Source organism: Lepus europaeus, chromosome 2 (genome assembly GCF_033115175.1).
Source record: "Lepus europaeus isolate LE1 chromosome 2, mLepTim1.pri, whole genome shotgun sequence".
Classification (NCBI taxonomy): Eukaryota; Metazoa; Chordata; class Mammalia; order Lagomorpha; family Leporidae; genus Lepus; species Lepus europaeus.
Genome location: NC_084828.1, coordinates 65,937,524 through 65,958,175, shown reverse-complemented (window position 1 = coordinate 65,958,175; position 20,652 = coordinate 65,937,524). Strand labels below are relative to the sequence as shown.

The 20,652-nt window shown below is 37.8% G+C and overlaps 1 protein-coding gene across 1 annotated transcript; it reads right to left on the bottom strand.

The window, feature by feature from the left end:
* Positions 1 to 2,880: 2,880 nt before the first annotated feature.
* Positions 2,881 to 5,264, bottom strand: LOC133751027 (small ribosomal subunit protein uS2-like). The gene is made up of 2 exons (XM_062180909.1): positions 5,073 to 5,264; positions 2,881 to 3,756 (listed from the first exon to the last, which is right to left on the bottom strand). The coding sequence occupies exons 1-2, from the start codon at positions 5,262 to 5,264 to the stop codon at positions 2,881 to 2,883; spliced, it is 1,068 nt and encodes a 355-aa protein (XP_062036893.1).
* Positions 5,265 to 20,652: the final 15,388 nt, after the last annotated feature.

Here is a 20,652-nt window from a genome sequence, read left to right as displayed (position 1 = left end):
TCTTTTAATTTCTTCTATGACCCATTGTTCATTCAGGAGCATGTTGTTCAATCTCCATGTGTTTTCATATGCTCTAGGGATTCCCGAGTTGCTAATTTCCAACTTCATTCCTTTATGGTCTGAAAAGCTGCATTGTATGATTCCAATTCTTTTGAATTTGCTGAGACTTGCTTTATGGCCTGGTATGTGGTCAATCCTAGAGAAGGTTCCATGTACTGCTGAGAAGAATGTAAAGTCCTTAGAAGTAGGATGAAAAGTTCTGTAGATATCTGTTAGATCCATTTGGGCTATAGTGTCATTTAAATCTACTGTCTCCTTGTTGATCTTCTGTCATGTTGATCTGTCTATCTCTGAGAGTGGAGTGTTGAAGTCACCCAGTACTATTGTATTGGGGTCTAAGTCTCCCTTTAAGTCCCTTAACAAGTCTTTTAAATAAACTGGTACCCTGTAATTAGGTCCATATACATTGATAATCATTATATCTTCCTGTTGAATGGATCCCTTAATCATTATATAATGCCCCTCTTTGTCTCTCCTAACAGTTTTTGTGGTAAAGTTTATGTTGTCCGATATAAAGATGGCTACACCCGCTCTTTTTTCATTTCTGTTGGCATGGTATATCTTTTTCCAGCCTTTCACTTTTAGTCTGTATGCATCTTTGTCGGAAAGATGTGTTTCTTGTAAGCAGCAAATAGATGGTTTTTGTTCCTTAACCCAATCTGCCAATCGGTGTCTTTTAACTGTACAGGTCAGGCCATTAACTTTCAATGTGACTATTGAGAAGGAGTAACTTTGCCCTGCCATTTGTCAAAGATATTTTCTAATATATGCTTTGAGATTCCTGTGATATTTTGCTGTGAGGTTTCATTCCTTTACCTTATTTCATATTGATGACCGTGTTTCTGTGTGTAAGACATCTTTAAGCATCTTTTGCAGGGCTGGACGAGTGGCAACAAATTCTTTCAATTTCTGTTTTCTGTGAAAGGTCTTTATTTCACCTTCATTCACAAATGAGAACTTTGCAGGATATAATATTCTGGGCTGGCAGTTTTTCTCTCTTAGTACCTGGGCTGTATCTCGCCATTCCCTCCTCGCTTGTAGGGTTTCTGATGAGAAGTCAACTGTGAGTCTAATTGGGATCCTCTGAGGGTGGTCTGATTATAAATAATCCAATTATTAGCATGGGACATCTTTCAATTTCTTGTGTCTTTGAGGATTTCTTTAATCAATGTTTTATAATTTTCCTTGTAGTGATATTTTGCTTCTTTGATGACATTTATCCTAATAATTGCCTTTTTGATGGTTTTATGAATGGGTTTTCTTTTTCAATTTGTCTGTCCAGGCTTATATCATCATTAGCCTACTGAAAAGCAACTGTGTTTTGTATGCTTGTTTTGTAACCTGCAACTTTATTGAATTGATTTATAAGTTTTGATGGGTTTTTGGTGCAAACATGGATATTTTGAATTTCTTCTTTCCAATTTTGTTGCCTTTTCTTTATCCTCCTTAATTGTTCTTGCTAATATTTCTAGTACACTACTGAATAAGAGTGGTAAAGTGGCATCTTGACTTGTTCCAGGTTTTTAACATTTCTCCATTCAGTGTGATATTTATATTTAGTTTGAAATAAAGAGCTTTTATAATTTTGAGGTATGTTCATCTATACCTAATTTTTGGAGGTAACTTTATCATGAGGGGATGTTCAATCTTACAAATACTTTTTCTGCATCTATTGAGATGGCAATGTGAATTTTGTTCTTCTTTCTGGTGATATGACTTGTGACATTTGACTTATTAATGTTGAACCACACTTACAATCTGTGATAAATCCCATACGACCCTGTTGTACAAGTTTTTTGTTGAATTTGGCTTGCTAGCATCTTGCTGAGAATTATTGCATCTATTTTCATCAAGGGTATAGGTCTGTATTTCTCTTTATGTTTTGTTTTTGTTCACTTTTGGCATCAGATTGATAAAGTGACACTGAACTCATGAAAATTATTTAGCAGAATTCCATATTAATAAATATTTTGGAGTAATTTGAAAACTATTGAATTTGGTTCTTTTAAAGACTTGGTCCTTGACTTTTCTTTGATGGTAGGCTCTTTTTTTTAAAGATTTATTTGTTTATTTGAATGTCAGGGTTACAGAAAGGAAGAAACAGAGACAGGCAGACACATACACATACACACACACAGACACACACACACACCGAGAGAGAGAGAGAGAGAGAGAGAGAGAGAGAGAGAGAGAGAGAATCTTTCTGCTTATTCATTCCCAAGATGACCACAATGGCCAGCACTGGAACAGGCCAAAGGGAGAAGCTTCATTCATATATCCCACATGTGTGACTGGGACCCAAATACTGGCATCATCTGCTGCTGTTTTTCCAGGCCATTAGCAAGGAGCTGGCTTGGAAGTGGAGCAGCCGGGACATGGACTTCCATCCATATGGGAAGCTGGCACAGCAGGTTGTGGCCACAATGCTGGACCTGATATAAGACTTTTAATTACTGATTCAATATTCTAACTTATAGAGCTGTTTCAATATTCTGTATCTTCATTTCTGTATGTTCTTGCTAGGTTATATGTAGCCATGAATTTATCCATTTTCTCTGGAGTTTCCAGTTTGTTAGTATAGCTTTTCAAAGTGGTTTCTTTTTTTTTTAACTTTTATTTAATGAATATAAATTTCCAAAGTACAGCTTATGGATTACGATGGCTCCCCCCCCCATAACTTCCTTCCCACCCGCAACCCTCCCCTTTCCAGCTCCCTCTCCCCTTCCATTCACATCGATTCATTTTTTTTTTCTTCCTTTTTTTTTTTTTTGTAGAAACTGGTGTTTATTTTCTGCCAACCTCATTTCCATGACAAACAGTTTAAGACCACTCAGTGGTTGTTCCCAGCCACTCAGTGGCCTGAGCAGTGGTGGGCTGAGCACTCCCGTCTTCAGTGGGGAACTGCTGAATGGGCACAGAGGGCACCTGCACGCCTTCAGACCAGTCAGCAACCTCAGGCTGAGTAGCAGTCAACTCGGGTGCTGGGGCCGTCCATTCACCCTGAAACTCCTCCTTGGTCACAGCTTTTTCAGCCACGGCCTGCTCTTCTTTTTCAATCTCTTCAGCATCTCTGTAGAAGTAGAGATTAGGCATGATCTCCCAGGGGTGTTCATGGTAGATGGTACCACGCATGTGCAGAACCTCCCAGGCCAGCATCCACCACATCAGACCCACTGAGTGGGCTCCCTTGTTGTTGCACGGGATGGCAATGTCCACGTAGCGCAGAGGAGAGTCTGTGTTACACAGAGCAATGGTAGGCAGGTTCACGTAAGAGGCCTCCATGAGAGGCTGATGGTCAGCCCGAGGATCAGTAACCACCAGAAGCCGTGGTTTCCAGAAGGCTGCCTGGATCTGGTTTGTGAAGTTTCCAGGTGTGAAGTGGCCAGCAATGGGAGTAGCTCCAGTAGCAGCAGCAAACTTCAGCACAGCTCTCTGGCCAGTGTTCCTGGAGGATATCACACTGACATCAGCAGGGTTTTCAATGGCCACAATAGCACGAGCCACCAACAGAAGCTTCTCCCACGTCCTCTTCAGATTGATGACGTAGATGCCATCACTTTTCCTTTTGTAGATGTACTGTTCCATCTGGAAGTCAAGGTTGGTGCCACCTAGGTGGGTTCCTGCTGCAAGGAACTTGAGGACGTGCTCCTCCTTCATTTGCAGGACATCAAGGGCTCTGGATTGTGACAACTTCCCCTTAAGTTACGCCAGGAACCAAGAACAATGCCATATGGACACCTCGCTGGGTAACGCGGAAAGGCAAGATTCATTTTCAATTCTCTTTTTATACAGAAGATCAGTTTAGTATATATTAAGTAAAGATTTCAACAGTTTGCCCCCACATAGCAACACAAAGTGAAAAATACTGATGGAGTACTAGTTATAGCATTAAATAACAGTGTACAGCACATTAAGGACAGAGATCCTACATAATATTTTTTAAAAAATTGATTAATTTTCTATGCAATTTTCAATTTAACACCAAGTTTTTTTTAATTTTCAATTATCTTTATATACAGATTGATTCAGTATATACTAAGTAAAGATTTCATCAGTTTGCACCCATACAGAAACACAAAATGTAAAAATATTGTTTTAGTACTAGCTATATGTTTCTTATGATCCTTTGTATTTCAGTAGCCTCCCTTGTAATGTCTACTTTTTCACCTCTAATTTTATTTATTAGAGTTCATTCTGTTTTTTTCTGTTATTCTGGCAAAAACTTTGTCTATTTTACTTTGTTCTCAAATACACACTTCAAGTTTTGTTTATTATTTGTATTTCTTTTTAATTTAATTGTTTTGAATATGATATGCTCTTGTTTTTATACATCTTCCATATTCATCTTTAGATCTTTTATTTCAGACTTTTTTTTTTCTTTTTTAATGTATGCACTGAATGCTACTAGGTTTTCTCTTAATACTGCTTTAGCTGTATCTCGCCTGCTTTGATATTCATTTATTTCAAGAAAAATATTTCCTTTTTATTTTCATCAATGACACATTGGTCATTAGGTAGGATGTTGTTTAATTTCCATGTATTTGTGGTTTTTCTATTATTCCACTTGTTGATTTCTAGTTTTATTTCTTTGCTGTCATAAAAGTTACATGTTATGATTTCAATCTTTTAAATTCACTGAGTTTTTTTTTATTTTTTTAAAGATTTATTTATTTATGTAAAAGGCCGAGTTACAGAGGGAGAGGGAGAAAAATCTTCCATCTGTGGTTCGCTCCTCCTGGTTCTCATGAGGCATGCAAGGATGTTGATGGGGTTTGTGCCTGGGGGTGCAACAACCATGAGCTAGGAACTGTGAGGGCATCTTCTTCAGGTGGGGTTTGATTTCTGTGTGTTGCTAGCAGTTGGTAATACCAAGAAGCTGAGGGGAATCCCTCTAGACTATATGGAGTGAGCAAGAACATCTCCAGATATTAGGGCCAACACTCCCACAGTTGCAGGATACAGAGGATCTGTTCTCTGCCACTCAAGTCTCCCTGACTCGGGCACTGTGGTACCAGAACAGAGACCAGCCATGGGATTCGACACAGCCAAGGAAGTTTCGAACTCTGCAGAGTTGGAGGCAATGTGGCTTTCCTTCTCAGAGTCAAGCAGTTGCTCGGACCCCTGTCATCTCCCCAGTCTGGAGCTAACGTCGGTGGGGGTCTGTGGCATTCTTCCTTAGCTAAAAACTGCCAATGGCAGAGCATGCAGCAACTTCTTCCTACCTTGAGTTAGGAAGATGACAACTCCCAGCTGGCAGCTGTTTCTGCTATGTGGACCACCTCAGCAGCATCTCTGACCTCTTTCCTCACTGTCCCTTGGAGTCTCTGTTCTGTAACTTCTCCACAGAAAGTGTATGTCAGTCTCCTGGAAACATAGTCTTTTCTGTTTTTCTCATACCCTTCTGTGACTGAAGTCAATTTGTGTTCTCATTCTTCGGCAATCTGAGGTCTCTAGTTGTTTATATTTTTTTACTCATGGAGGTTATTCAAATTTCACCAAGAATCCCACATATCTTTGGCTTTAATTTACAATGAAATTTTAATTTTAACACAATAAGTACAAAAATAAATTCCAGATTACTTTTTCCAGTGCATATTTTTTTTTTGGACAGGCAGAGTTAGTAAGAGAGAGAGAGAGAAAGGTCTTCCTTCTGTTGGTTCACCCCCCAAAATGGCCACTACAGCCGGCACTGTGCAGATCCAAAGCCAGGAGCCAGGTGCTTCCTCCTGGTCTCCCATGTGGGTGCAGGGCCCAAGCACTTGGGCCATCCTTCACTGCCTTCCCGGGCCACAGCAGAGAGCTGGACTGGAAGAGGAGCAACTGCGACAGAACCAGCGCCCCGACAGGGACTAGAACCCGGGATGCCAGCCCCGCAGGCAGAGGATTAGCCAAGTGAGCCACGGTGTTGGCCTCCGATGCATATTAAAGAACTATTAAACATTGTAACACATATATTGGTGGAATAGACTGCTAAAATTTAAATTTAAATTAGAACAAATGTCTGTTTTCAGTCTATGAAAATTTCAGAATGTGGATACAATTTATTTGTTGAATTAATTTTAAGGTTGAGGTTATATGAAATGTTTTGCAAAATTAATGAATATAAGTTGTAATTCACAACCCAAATTGTATATTAGAATCACCTAAGGTATTTTTAATAATTATACATAAATGTATCATACCAATTAACTGAATCATTTAATTAGGACCTGAGCACCTATATAAAAATAATTGCAGTGACTCTAAAATACAATCAAGGTGAAAATGACAGATGTAGATATTTCAGCTTTTCTAATTTTGGACACATTTTTACTTTATGTTCATGAGGGGAATGTATGGAAGATACACTACACTACTGTTTAAGACCCTTAACATGTATAGATCCAGAAAATGAGTTTTACATAGAAATCAGTAGCTTGACCAAATCAGTTGAAATTTATATTTTTGGTACAAAAAGAAATCAGGGAAAAATTTTTGAAGCAGGAGTGGTAGCTATTGTAGAATGTGGCTGATCAAAAATTATGTATAACTACTGGTTGTTATCCATTCTCATCTCATCATTTCTTTTTCTATGAAATAGAAATATTAACAAATACTTACCTGTGTGAAATAGGATTGTGAAAGTTCCATGTAACTGGTCCAAAATATTGAAATAATGAGATATCAAAGCTATTACCAAGCTTAAAATCATCACTATAAGTATTCTAAGTACTTTTAACCAGTGTTATCCAAAGGTATTAATCAACTGACCATAATTTCAAGGCACAGATCTAAAATATTCACCTACCTTATTAAGGCTGAAAGAGAAGTTGGTTTCTGATAGACCTGGACAACAGACTATACCTGTAATTAAAAATTTATTCTGTATTTATAAGATGCAGCTCAATAAAGCATGACTTAAAAAGACATTAAAACCACCATAATTGGGGACTGGCATTGTGGCATAGGAGGTAAATCCAATGCTTGCAATGCTGGCATCCCATATGGTCTACAGCTCCCGTTATGGTGATTTTAATGACTTTTAAAGTCATGTTTAATTGAGTTGCACCTCATAAGTGGAAAATAACTTTTTAATTATACTTGTCAGAGGCTCTCCAGAGAAACAGAATGTATAGGTTGTATGTTCTTACATAGAAAGAGAGGGAGAAGGCAGTGTTGTAGTGCAACAGGTTAAACTGGTATCTCCAATGACAGCACCCCATATGGGTGCTGGCTCAAGTCCTGGCTGCATCACATATCATTGCCCTTCTGGCTGCTCACATATCATAGCAGCCCTTTTGGCTGCTCCACTTCTGATGTAACTCCTTGATAATGGCCTAGGAAAAGCAACAGAAGAGAGCCCAAATGTTTGGATCTCTGCCACCTATGTGAGAGACCCGGGTGAAGCTCCAGGCTCCTGATTTCAGTCTGACCCAGTCGTGGCTGTTGTGATCATATGGAGGGTGAACAAATCGAGGGTGAACAAGCAAATTTCTCTCTCTCTCCCTCTCCCTCTCTCCTCCTTCCCTCTCTGTGTAGCTCTTTCAAATAAATAAATAGTAAAAAAAAAGAAAAACAAAACAAAAACACCATACTCATTCTGTTCAGAAAGTATATGCAAGGATCAGACTTGTGGCACAGCAGGTAAAGCTAAGGCTTAAAAGGCAGCATCACATAAGAATGCTGTCCCCAAATGCTCCATTTCTGATGCAGCTCCCTGTTAATAGCCTGGGAAAGCAGCAGAGGTGGCCCAAGTACTTGGCTCCCTGCTGCCCATGTAGGAGACTCAGATGAAACTCCTGGTTCTTGACTTCAGCCTGGCCCAGCCCTGGCTATTGTGGCCACTTGTGGAGTGAGCTAGTGGATGGAAAATCTCTCTCTCTCTCTCTCTTTCTCTCTCTCTCTCTCTCTCTCTCTCCCTCTCTCTTACTTTCAAATAAATAAATAAATGTTAAAAATAATAGGAAGCATATGGCAAAAATAAAGATTAAAGACAGGGACAACATTAACATTCCTCTTGGGAAAGAAGCAGATTTTAAAGCCAAATGGAAGCATCATATATCTTCCATATTTGATTATACATTTATTTTCTTAGGATATTGATAATACTTTCATTGAAAAACATATCAATCATCCAATCAGTGGAGGATCACAGGGCATGGAACTCCCATGTGGTACATGAGTCCCCTCTATGACATCTTTTCCAAATGGTTCTTCATGCTTACTATGACCACCCTTGTGTAAATCTGCAAAATATAGTAAAATTTATCTATTTTTTTCACTGGTCCTACTTTTGCTTTTTTGGAACACACAGAATACAAGTTTTCCTCATTTTCAGATGTTGAAGGATTTTAAGACAGTATGAAAAACATAAGAAGACATAAGGCAGCCTATTTTCAGTTTTTCATTCTCTGAAATATTCCTTCTCAATGTGGTCTTATAAACTATGGATTTCTCTCACACACTAAGATTTTATAGTCAATAGCCTTATGAATTTTCTTACAGTAAAACTTAACTTCTCTTTAGTATCAAAAGATATGATGTATACAAAACTTCTGGTATTTCGGATTTGATATTCTAGTTCATTTTGCCCTCTAGGCAATAGTTGGAGTTACAATAGGAATAATTGGCAATGGATGATCCAACTGAAAAATACGATCTTTGTTACCACTAAATTCTTAAGGACATTTTTTTTCTTGATTAAAATAGATTGTTAAGAAACACAAAGATCAGTTTATTATATATGCTTTCTGTGCAGAGATAACTCTAATAACATTTAATTTTAAATAAGTGTTTCAAAAGTTCTATAGATTAATTCAGAATGAAATCACACCTCCTACTTAATGAGCACTGATCCTTTCTTAGATAGCAAAGGGAATCTTATAATTTCTCTTACTGATTGGTTTCAACCCACAAATTCATTATGACTGTACATCGAGGAGACTGATGATATTTAACTTAACTTGACCATATACTGTATTGCTCTTTGAATTGGACTTAGGCTTTCTTTTTCTCTTTTATTAATATTTGAATCATGTTCATATTTTATGATACAAATGCAACCAGACAAGTCACCACCAAAGCAGTTAAAAATCAGAATAACATTTATAAAAATAATGTGCTTAAGCTACTTGTACATTTACAAAAGAATAGGAGATAAATAACCAGAGTACAGGAAACAGAATCTTGACACCATCTGAGAATGCCCCTAAGATAATAGAACATGCAGTAGAAAATTTGCTCACCTGTCACTACTATACAGCCACTCAATGTATTGTTTGCATGTGTGCAAAATTTATGTAATGACTGCACTCAGTCTATATGCGACAGATGGTGCAGAAGGGAAATTATCTAAACAATATAAAATATGATTCTGAAAGTTAGTAATCAAAAAATTGTAAAATAAAGACATTCATTTTCTCTCCAAAGCTCATCTGTATTAATGAAATTACTACCTTACTATAAGTTATAAGAATCTAGTGAAAAACTACTAGCTGAGTACATAGGCAGGATGAAGGAAAAATGTTTAATATGATTTCAGATGTCAAAACCATATCAAATGCTAAGCTACAGGTAGGTATGAAAGAGGTTTGATAAAGAAGAAAGGACCAGAATTTCCTTCAATGAGGCATTTTAATTCCATAAGTGATATTATTTTTCTTCCAGATGGACTACAATGAACAAGCATGACTTTGCCTATTCTATTTTATAGAACCAAAAAGTTATGTAAATCACATGAAATAAACCAATATAGATTCAGCATAATCATGAGGAGGGCCTTCATGGATTTTATACTTTTTTCAAGATTTATTTATTCATTTTTTGACAGGCAGAATGAAATTGAAAGAGAGATCTTCCATCCTCTGGTTCGTTCATTCTTCAAATGGCTACAATGGCTGAGGCTAGTCCATTCCAAAGCCAGGAGCATGTAACTCCATCCAGGTCTCCCACATAGGTGGCAGGGGCCCAAGTACCTGGGTCATCTTCTGTTGCTCTCCCAGGCATATTGCAACAAACTGGATCAGAAGAAGAGCAGACAGATGTTAACCAAGGAGATGATATGAGATGCAGGCATCAAAAGCAGCAGCCCAAAACATTGCACCACAATGCTGATCCTATCATGGACTTCAGATATGTATATATTTATAATATCATTGGATAACAACAAAAAGTACTCTCCATACTTTCACTTACCCGTCAGCAATCTGCTTAGTCCTGCTTTCATCAATATATCTTTTAATAATCAGATAATAAATAGCGTATACATTCTCATTCATTCCTATGCAATGTTGTGAAATAACAAAATAAAAATGAGGTAGTCGCAAAGAAAGACAGAGCTCTTACAATGTAGGTTTTGCATATGAAAGGAACTGATGAAACATGTGACAGAAGTTTCATATCTCCAGAATTGTTCCCAATGCCTTATCTGCACTGGAAGCTAATAATGAGGCTAGATGGCAGAGAAGTCCATGGAGTATGGGCCACATTCCACAAAATAATGTAAATATAGTTTTCATAGACATTCAACTGTTTACATATCTATGTTTTCTCTTCTTTAGAAGCATGATTATAAGTCAGTTTGTACCTTGATTGTAGACTTAATTATATTTTAAGCATTACATCGAAAGAGTTAAGTTACCATTTGCGGGGTGAGGTATTTTGTAGAGCAGTTAATCATGAGCTGCTCTTTAGGAGGAGTGAAGGTGCTCATGAGTGAGAAGAGAATTCTTGAAAGAAGGAATAGCATGATCAATGATGTAGAGACCCGGTATGAAAATCATTATTTGGAAAAGAAAGGAAAATTAATGTTACTGGGTGACTGAAGTGTCCCTAAAATTACAATAGGCCTTCTGATGTGTTATATAGTTTATTATTACAAAAGCTTTTCAAAGTTTCATTAAACCCATTATAGTAAAGGTATTACATACTTATGAGTTACTTCACACTTTCAAGATGGAGATAAGAAGCATGATCACTTAAAGAATAGTCTTGAGTGATAAGAATTTATAATATATACGTGAATGTAAGAAAAAGCAAAAAAGACAACTTTTTATATACAAGTCATTGATTACTATATAAATTTTCTATGGTTGTATTATAAATAACCGTAACTTCAGTGCTTAAAGCAACACATACTTATTAATTTGCAATTTCTATGCATCAAGAATCTTAACTTAGGTATCTTACAGGGTCTCAGTGGCTATTGCTAAGATGTAAGTAGCTGGGGGCTGGTGCCCTGGCTCACTTGGTTAATCTTTCACCTGTGGCGCTGGCATTCCATATGGGTGCCGGGTTCTAATCCCGGTTGCTCCTCTTCCAGTCCAGCTCTCTGCTGTGGCCCAGGACAGCAGTGGAGGATGGCCCAAGTGCTTGGGCCCCTGCACCGGCGTGGGAGACTGGGAGGAAGCACCTGGCTTCTGGCTTCGGATCGATGCAGCACCGGCCATAGCGACCATTTTGAGGAGTGAACCAACTGAAGGAAGACCTTTCTCTCTGTCTCTCTCTCACTGCCTATAACTCTTTCTGTCAAATAAAAGAAAAAAGATGTAAGTAGCTGCATGATTATCTGGAGACTCAACCCTAGAAGAATTCACTCTCTTGCTAAGAATTGGTGACAGTCATCAATTTCCTGCATGTAGAGGACTGAATAGCAGTTTATTTGTTGACTACTGACCAAAAGTTACTCTGTGCTCCAGACTTGCCCTCAAGCTCCCAGGAATACCAGAGTTCCTTGCCATGGGAGATTCTCTGTTATGGACACTTGAGCAAAGGATCACAAATTCTCTAGACACATGACATAATATAACATTGGGTAGGAGCAAATCACAGATTCTGTCTCTCATCTTAGAAAGAAGAGGAAAGCAAAGCATGGATACTCAGTGGGGAAATCTAGTTGGGATCTGTCTGCCACAGTTGTCATATTAATACAACTAAAATTAACTCTGTAACAACATAAATCTCTTGTGGATTTTTGAGTACAGGGATGAAATGACCAGAGTTATACTGAAGAAAGGAAAAATTCATTTATTTCCAAATAGAAATAGGAAGAATCAAATTGAATTTGAAGCTATTGCCTTGACTTTCTTTCTAAAGTTAAGCCATAGAGCTCATACATAAGATGTTCCAAAATCACTCTCCTCTAGACTTTTGCAGGTTCAGGAACATCATAAGTTGTCTATGAGATGTCCATTCTCCTATAAAAAAATAATACCATTTTCTCTCAGAGTAATCGAATGACTAAAAAAAATTGTAGGAAATAGAAATGTGCAGCAAAATTGATATAAAATTCAACCAGAAAACAATCTCAAATAAATTCTACAATTAGGTTCCTCAGGCAAGAGAATAAAGTGTTCAAGTGTACCAGAAGAAGACACAGAGTGAAATCATCTAAGGAACCAATTAACCTAATCATAAACCAAGCATGTGGCAACTGTACTGATAATTACACTCCAGTGAGTCACTTATAATGCCGTTACAGAGCACATTAGTCACCCTGCTGCCCTACTTGCCCAAAATATACTGCCAATTGCCAGTGTAACAGCTGTTCTCTGCTTTGTAGAGGTTATAAATGTTGTGGAAAAAAGATGAATAAACTATGTACCTTGTTGCATTTTGCTAGGCTGACTGCTGGAAGAAGCTAGGATTTCTTCTAATTAATAAACATACATACATCCCATGGAGGAACCACTACATTTTACAGATGTTCCATATTTTTTTTATTTTACATTTTTAACAGTATGCCACATTCATTTTAAATGTAAATATTATATACATACACACACACACACACACACACACATATATATATATATACTATTTTTCTTGAACATCACAGATTAAGGAATTCTTGAAAATGATTATAATGTGGGAAATAATAATATAGTCATTTTCATAGTATGATTCAGCGAAACTATAATTTTTTATAGGCAGAGTGGACAGTGAGAGAGAGAGAGAGACAGAGAGAAAGGTCTTCCTTTTCCATTGGTTCACCCCCCAATGGCCACTGCAGTCAGCCCGCTGCGGCCGGCGCACCACACTGATCTGAAGCCAGGAGCCAGGTGCTTCCTCCTGATCTCCCATGCGGGTGCAGGGCCCAAGCACTTGGGCCATCCTCCACTGCACTCCCAGGCCACAGCAGAGAACTGGACTGGAAGAGGAGCAACCGGTACAGAATCCGGCTCCCCGACCGGGACTAGAACCTGGGGTGCCAGCGCCGCAGGTGGAGGATTAGCCAAGTGAGCCGCGGGACCAGCCTTAGCGAAACTATAATTATAACTAAATCCCAAATAATATGACTTAATACTCTTAATATATAAACTTCCACAAATAAAAAATATGATATGTGTCCTTCAGAGCCTTTCTTATTTCACTTAGTATAATGCTTTCCAGTTGCATCTATTTTGTTGCAAATGTAATGATTTCATTCTTTTTTTGTATCTAATATTCAATCCTAGATGACAGATGATACATAGATGGATAAATTTTATATATATATACTATATTTATGTATATATATATATATATATATATATATATATAGAATCAACTTTGGTGTCCATAAACTGATGACTCGAACCAGCACCCATATGGGATGCTGGCACTGCAGGCGGTGACTTTACATGCTACGCCACAGCGCCAACCCCTCTTCCAGGGTTCCTTATAGTCCCCCCACATAATTAACTATTTGTTGTAGAATTAATTCTTATTTTTAGAAAAACTCAAGCTGAGAGAGATCCTATGTGAGTGGGTATTATGAATTTCTTGGCAGTAATGGGTAAAACAATATAACGATTAAATAAATAAATTTTCTTAGAAATGCAATACATTTAATACAGCAATGCATTTAATCTATTAGCAAAACATTCTGTTGCTTATTATTGTTATAGCTGCAGTAGTAGCTTCAGCAGTAATAGTAATAGCAATTGCACTTAATCACAATTTTCAGTAAGTACAGCATTTATTACAATAACAATACTCCATGAAGCAGCTAAGACACCACTTGGGACACCTGCATTCCATATCCAAGTGCTGCTTTGAATCTGACTTCTTGTTTCCCTACTTTAGATTCAGTTTCCTGGCAAGCAGAAGATGGTGGCCCAAGTAACTGTGTTAGTGACACAAATGTGAGAGACCTGAGGCTCCAGGATCTTATCTTCTGGCTACTGCTGACATTTGAACATTTGGGGGAATGAACCAGAAGTTTGAATCTCTCTCTCTCTCTCTCTCTCTCTCTCTCTCTCTCTCTCTCTCTCCAGGTCTATCATTCTGTCTTTTAAATAAGAACAAATAAATAATAAAAAAAAAACCAGAATCCAGCATCTTAATATGCTTTAACTCTTCAGAATCAATGAGATACTTTAAGGTATATTATCTCACTCTAGTATTATGACAATGCATAATGTCACAAGATGCTCAATTTTTCAGGAATACAGAGAAATGTATGTTCTTTTTTTAAAAAGATTTATTTATTTATTTGAAAGGCAGAGTTACAGAGAGGCAGAGGCTGAAAGAGAGAGAGGGAGAATGATATTTTCTGTCTGCTGGCTCACTCCCCAGATGGCCACAATGGCCAGAGTTATGTGCATCCAAAACCAGGAGCCAGGAGCTTCCTCTGGGTCCACCACACGAGCACAGAGTCAAAGCAATTGGACCATCCTCCACTACTTTCTCAGGCTGTAAAAGCAAGCTGGATCAGAAATGGAGCAGCCAGGACACAAAATGGCATCCACATGGGATGCCAACACTGTAAGCAGCAGCTCCACCTGCTACAACACAGAGCCGGCCCTGAGAAATAGATGTTTGGATAACATGGATTCAGAGACAGAAGCCTGAAAGAGGACATTGGCTTGTCCTATTTTCAGAATTCTAGCTGAAATTTGGGGTATATTGCTTGCTAAGACAAATTAATAGCGGAAAATACACAAATACACTATGAATGCAATAAAGGACCCAGGTCAGGAAGTTGGTTTCTTTTTTTTTTAAACTTTTATTTAATGAATATAAATTTCCAAAGTACAGCTTATGGATTACAATGGCTTCCCCCCCCCCCGATAACTTCCCTCCCACCGCAACCCTCGCCTTTCCCACTCCCTCTCCCCTTCCATTCACATCAAGATGCATTTTCAATTCTCTTTATATACAAAAGATGAGTTGAGTATATATTAAGTAAAGATTTCAACAGTTTGCCCTCACATAGCAACACAAAGTGAAAAAATACTGTTGGAGTACTAGTTATAGCATTAAATGACAGTGTAAAGCACATTAAAGACAAAGATCCTATTTTTCAAAAATTAATTAATTTTCTATGCAATATCCAAGTTAACACCAGGTTGCTTTTTTTTTTCATTTTCAATTCTCTTTATATACAGAAGATCGATTCAGTATATACTAAGTAAAGATTTCATCAGTTTGCACCCACACAGAAACACAAAGTGTAAAAATACTGTATTAGTACTAGTTATAGCATCACTTCACATTAGACAACACATTAAGGACAGATCCCACATGAGAAGTAAGTACACAGTGACTCCTGTTGTTGACTTAACAATTTGACACTCTTGTTTATGGCCTCAGAAATCTCCCTAGGCTCTAGTCATGAGTTGCCAAGGCTATGGAAGCCTTTAGGGTTCGCCGACTTTGATCTTATTCCGATAGGGTCATAGTCAAAGTGGAAGTTCTCTCCTCCCTTCAGAGAAAGGTACCTCCTTCTTTGATGGCACGGTTCTTTCCACTGGGATCTCACTCACAGAGATCTTTCATTTAGTTGTTGTTGTTGTTGTTGTTGTTTTTTTTTTTTCCCCAGAGTGTCTTGGCTTTCCATGCCTAAAATACTCTCATGGGCTCTTGAGCCAGATCCGAATGCCTTAAGGGCTGATTCTGAGGCCAGAGTGCTATTTAGGACATCTGCCATTCTATGAGTCTGCTGTGTCTCCCACTTCCCATGTTGGATCATTCTCTCCCTTTTTGATTCTACCAGTTAGTATTAGCAGACACTAGTCTTGTTTGTGTGATCCCTTTGACTCTTAGACCTATCAGTGTGATTAATTGTGAACTTAAAGATGATCACTTGGACTAGTGAGATGGCATTGGTACATGCCACCTTGATGGGATTGTATTGGAAGTTGGTTTCTGTCTGAAACTACCAATGTATTTATTGGGAAGTGAAAAATTTCCCCAATTTCCTGCCTCAAAATTCTTTGAATATTTGGGATTAAAATGAACACGGTCAATCAAGTTGTACTCCAGTCAGATTGGTATGAGATCTTGTCCATTTCAAAGAATTAATTAAAAATAACTTAGAACTAAATGCAATCTGCTGTTGGCACAGTGCTTAAGACACTGCTTGAGATGTCCACATCCTATTCTAGAGTACCCAAGGTTGAGACTCAGCTTCACCCTATATTCCACTTTACTGCTAATGTGTACCTTGGCTTCCAGCTTTGGCTTGGCCCAGTCCTGGATGTTGCATGTATTGGGAGTGAAGCATTGGTCACAGTATAATGGTAAGTGATTCAATCCAGCAAGAGGTGATGATTGAAAACATATGCACCCAGGATAGAAACACCTAAGTATATAAAGCAGGCATTTGTAGATCTGAAGAAAGAGATTATAATACAATAATATTAGGGAATTTTAACAAAACGCTTTCAGAAATTAACAAACCATCCAGACAGAAAATCCTAAAAGAAACATCAGAGTTTAATTGTAACCTTTGATCAATTGGACTTAATAGACAACTACAGAGATTTCTATCCAACAGCTGCAGCATGAATACACTTCTCAGCAGCACATGAAATATTCTTCAAGGAAAATTATACAGTAAGTCACATAACAAGTTTCAAGAAATGTAAAAGGACAGAAATCTTACTGTGTATGTTTTCTAACCACTGTGCAATAAAAGTGGAAGTCAAAAACAAGAAAAATTTGGAAAAATACATAAATAAATAGAAATTTGAAAAATTACTAATCAACCAATGAATCAAGGAAAACATCAAAAAGTAACTAATAAAGAAATTCAGGAAAGTTATAAGATACACACTCAATACACAAACATCAATAACATTGTTAAAAACCAATAGTAAATATTCTGGGAAAGAAATCAAGAAGGCATTTAAAATAGCTACAAAATGTAAAACACCAGGGTGAACATTGTGTTACACCAGCTAATTTGCTATTTGGGATAATTGAAACCCATATTAGAGTGCCAGGGTTCAAGTTCTAGTTTAAATTCCAATCCAGCTTCTTGCTAATGTGCACACTGGAAAGGTGGAAAAGATAGCTCAAGTGTTTGGAAAGTTTCTGCCATTCATTTGGGATACCTGAATAGAGTCACAGGCTCCTGGCTTCAGCTTGACCCATTCTTTAATGTTGTAGGCATTTCAGGAATATACCAATGGATTAAAGAGATTTATTTTTTCTCTTTTGTTTCTTTCTACTCTCTCTGTCTCTGTCTCTGTGTGTGTACACATGTGTGTGCACATGTCAGTGTGTTCTTTCCCTATCAACTAAACACAAATTTTTAAAAATAAATACATAATAATAAATGTAATTAATGAAGTTAACCATTTCTACAATGAAAACTATAAATCACTGATAATAGAGATTGGAGAAGACACAAAGAAATAGAAAGACATCCCATCTTCATGGATTAGAAGATGCAATATTGGTAAAATGTGTATACTACTGCCACGGCTCATTTGGTTAATCCTCTGCCTTCAGCGCCGGCACCCCGGGTTCTAGTCCCGATTGGGGCACCAGATTCTGTCCCGGTTGCTCCTCTTCCAGTCCAGCTCTCTGCTGTGGCCTGGGAAGGCAGTGGAGGATGGCCCAAGTGCTTGGGAAACCAGGAGGAAGCACCTGGCTCTGGGCTTCGGATCAGAGCCGCGCGCCAGCCATAGCAGCCATTTGGGGGGTGAACCAACGGAAAGAAGACCTTACTCTCGTCTTTCTCTCTCTCACTGTCTAACTCTGCCTGTCAAAAAATAAATTTAAAAAATGTGTATACCACCTAAAGTGATTCACAGTTTCAATACAATCTGTACCAAAATTGCAATGATACTTTTCACAGTACTAGAAAAGGCATTACTAACTCTGATTTCAAAAAAAAAAAAAGACCCTGAATATGCCAAACAGTCCTGAGCAAAAAGAACAAAACAAGAGGCATAATACAGCCTGACTTTAACATATATTACAAAGCTACAGCAAGTAAAACAGTGTGAAAAGATAAAGAGTCTCATGCCAAAGGAAGAAAATAAAGAGCCTAGAATTAAGATCATGCATGCATCTAAAACCAGCAGATTTTTGTCAAAGATGCTAAGGACATGCACTGGAAAATGGATAGTCTCTTTAATAGATGATGCTGAGTAAATTAGATATCCACATGTAGAATCATGAAATTATATTCCTGTTAGTCACCAGAAAGGTATAACTACCTCAAATGAATTAAAGACCTAAATGTAAGACATGAATCTTTGAATCTTCTAGAAGAAAATGTAGGTAAAACAAAATCACAGGAAAAGCAATGCAAAAATAGACCAATGAGATTTATTAAACTGAAGAGTTCCTTCAACAACTGACTGAGTGCAGAAACAATCTATAGAATGGGGAAATTTCATGAATTATACATCTGACGAGGGTTGTTATCTAGAATATATAGGGAAGACAAACAAGTCAATAGCAAAAAAAAAACAAAACAAAACAAAACAAAACAAAAAAAACCGTTCAATTAAATTGTGGAGTGAACCAGGGTATGGAAATTCTTTTTCTCTCTTTTGCGCTTTTTTGTGTATTTTTAAAAATGGGCAGTACCTACACTTCACTCCTGTTAGATAGGCTGTTTATCAAAATGACAAAAGTTAGCAAGTGCTGGTAATGATATGGACAAAATAGAATCCTTGTGCATTGTTGAGTGAGAATTAAAATTAGTACAATTTTTGTGGAAAACAGTGTAGCATTTCTTCAAAAAAACTGAAAATAGAATTAACATGTCATCCAGCAATCCCACTGCTGGATATATATCTAAGGGAAATTAAATGTACCTGTCCATTCGCAAGGGATAGATGCAGAAATATGATATTTGTACACAATGAAATGCCACTCAGCCATAAAAAGGATGAGATCTTATTGTTTGTAAAAGTATGGATCACACTGAAGATCATTATGTCAGATGAAATAGGCTGCGTATGGAGAGGTGAATATCACGTGATCTCAATCACATGTGCAATCTAAAAAAAGTATATGATTCTTACCTGAGGGAAGAAAAGAGGAGAGGGAGATGAGGACAGGTTGATTAATGTTAGTGTATGGTTAGCAGTATGAAGTTCTGGGGCTGTATTGCACATTTGATAATTACAGAGAATGTAATGTACTATATATTTATTAAAATAGAGAACATAAAAGATAGAATTTTGGATGTTTTAGTGTAAACAAATGATAAAGCTTTTTGAAGAGAGATATATATACCCTGATTGACTATTGTACAATTTATACATGTTTTGAAACATCACATGGTACCCTGTAAGTATGTATACTTTTTATATGTCTGTTAAAATTTAAAAACCTTTGATTGCTAAAATATAAAATAAGTACAAGCTCTATGTGCAGATATATGTCAACTTATGTCCACCTGATTCTAAATAGGATTTGCCTTAAATTGTTTCAATCATATCTAACTTAACTACCATACTCCAAGCATGTGTGCTTGCCTGTTTGTTTCTTCTGCCTTATGTGTATTTCTAAAATGCATCTTTAAAAAACTCAAGATATTGGGACCGGTACTATACTGGTACTGTAGCGGGAAAACCCACTGCCTGAAGTGTCAGCAACCAGTATGGGCTCCAGTTCAAGTCCTGTTTTTTTTTTTTTTTTAATAGTGTATAAATACTTAGGAATGTTCAAGATTTCATTTTAAGTATATTTATTTTTGATAAAAATCTATATTTGGGGGACTGGCACTGTGGCATAGTGGATAAAGCTGCAGCCTGCAGTGCCTACATCCCATATGGGGGCCAGTTCTAGTCCTGGCTGCTGTACTTCCAATCCAGTTCTGCTATGGCCTGAAAAAGCAGTGGATGATGACCCAAGTGCTTGGGCCACTGCACCTGCATGGGAGACCCAGAATAAATTCCTGGCTCCTGACTTTGGATTGGTCCAGCTCCAGCTGTTGCTGCCATTTGGGGAGTGAAGCAGCAGATTAAAGACCTCTGTCTCTCTCTCCCTCTCTCTCTCTCTGCCTCCCTCTCTCTCTGTGTAACTCTGACTTTCAAACAAATAAATATTAAAAAAAACTATATATTTTTTTTTGCATTTTTATTTATTTATTTGACAGGTAGAGTTACAAACAGTGAGAGAGAGAGAGAGACAGAGAGAAAGGTCTTCCTTCTGTTGGTTCACTCTCCAGATGGCCACAAGGCTGGAGCTGCACCAATCAGAAGCCAGGAGCCAGGAGCCTCCTCCTGGTCTCCCATGAGGGTGCAGGGGCCCAAGCACTTGGGCCATCCTCCACCACTCTCCCAGGCGATAAAGCAGAGAGCTGGACTGGAAGAGGAGCAACTGGGACTAGAACTGGCACCTATATGGATGCCAGCACCGGAGGCAGAGGATTAACCTACTGCG

What these genes read in the sequence shown, in the direction of transcription:
- LOC133751027 (XM_062180909.1), bottom strand. Translation starts at nt 5,264, where the DNA reads ATGCTCTGCCATTGGCAGTTTTTAGCTAAGGAAGAATGCCACAGACCC. An exon ending in CATGGCTGGTCTCTGTTCTG is followed by an intron (nt 3,757 to 5,072) that starts GTACCACAGTGC and finishes GCGTAACTTAAG; the next exon opens with GGGAAGTTGTCACAATCCAG.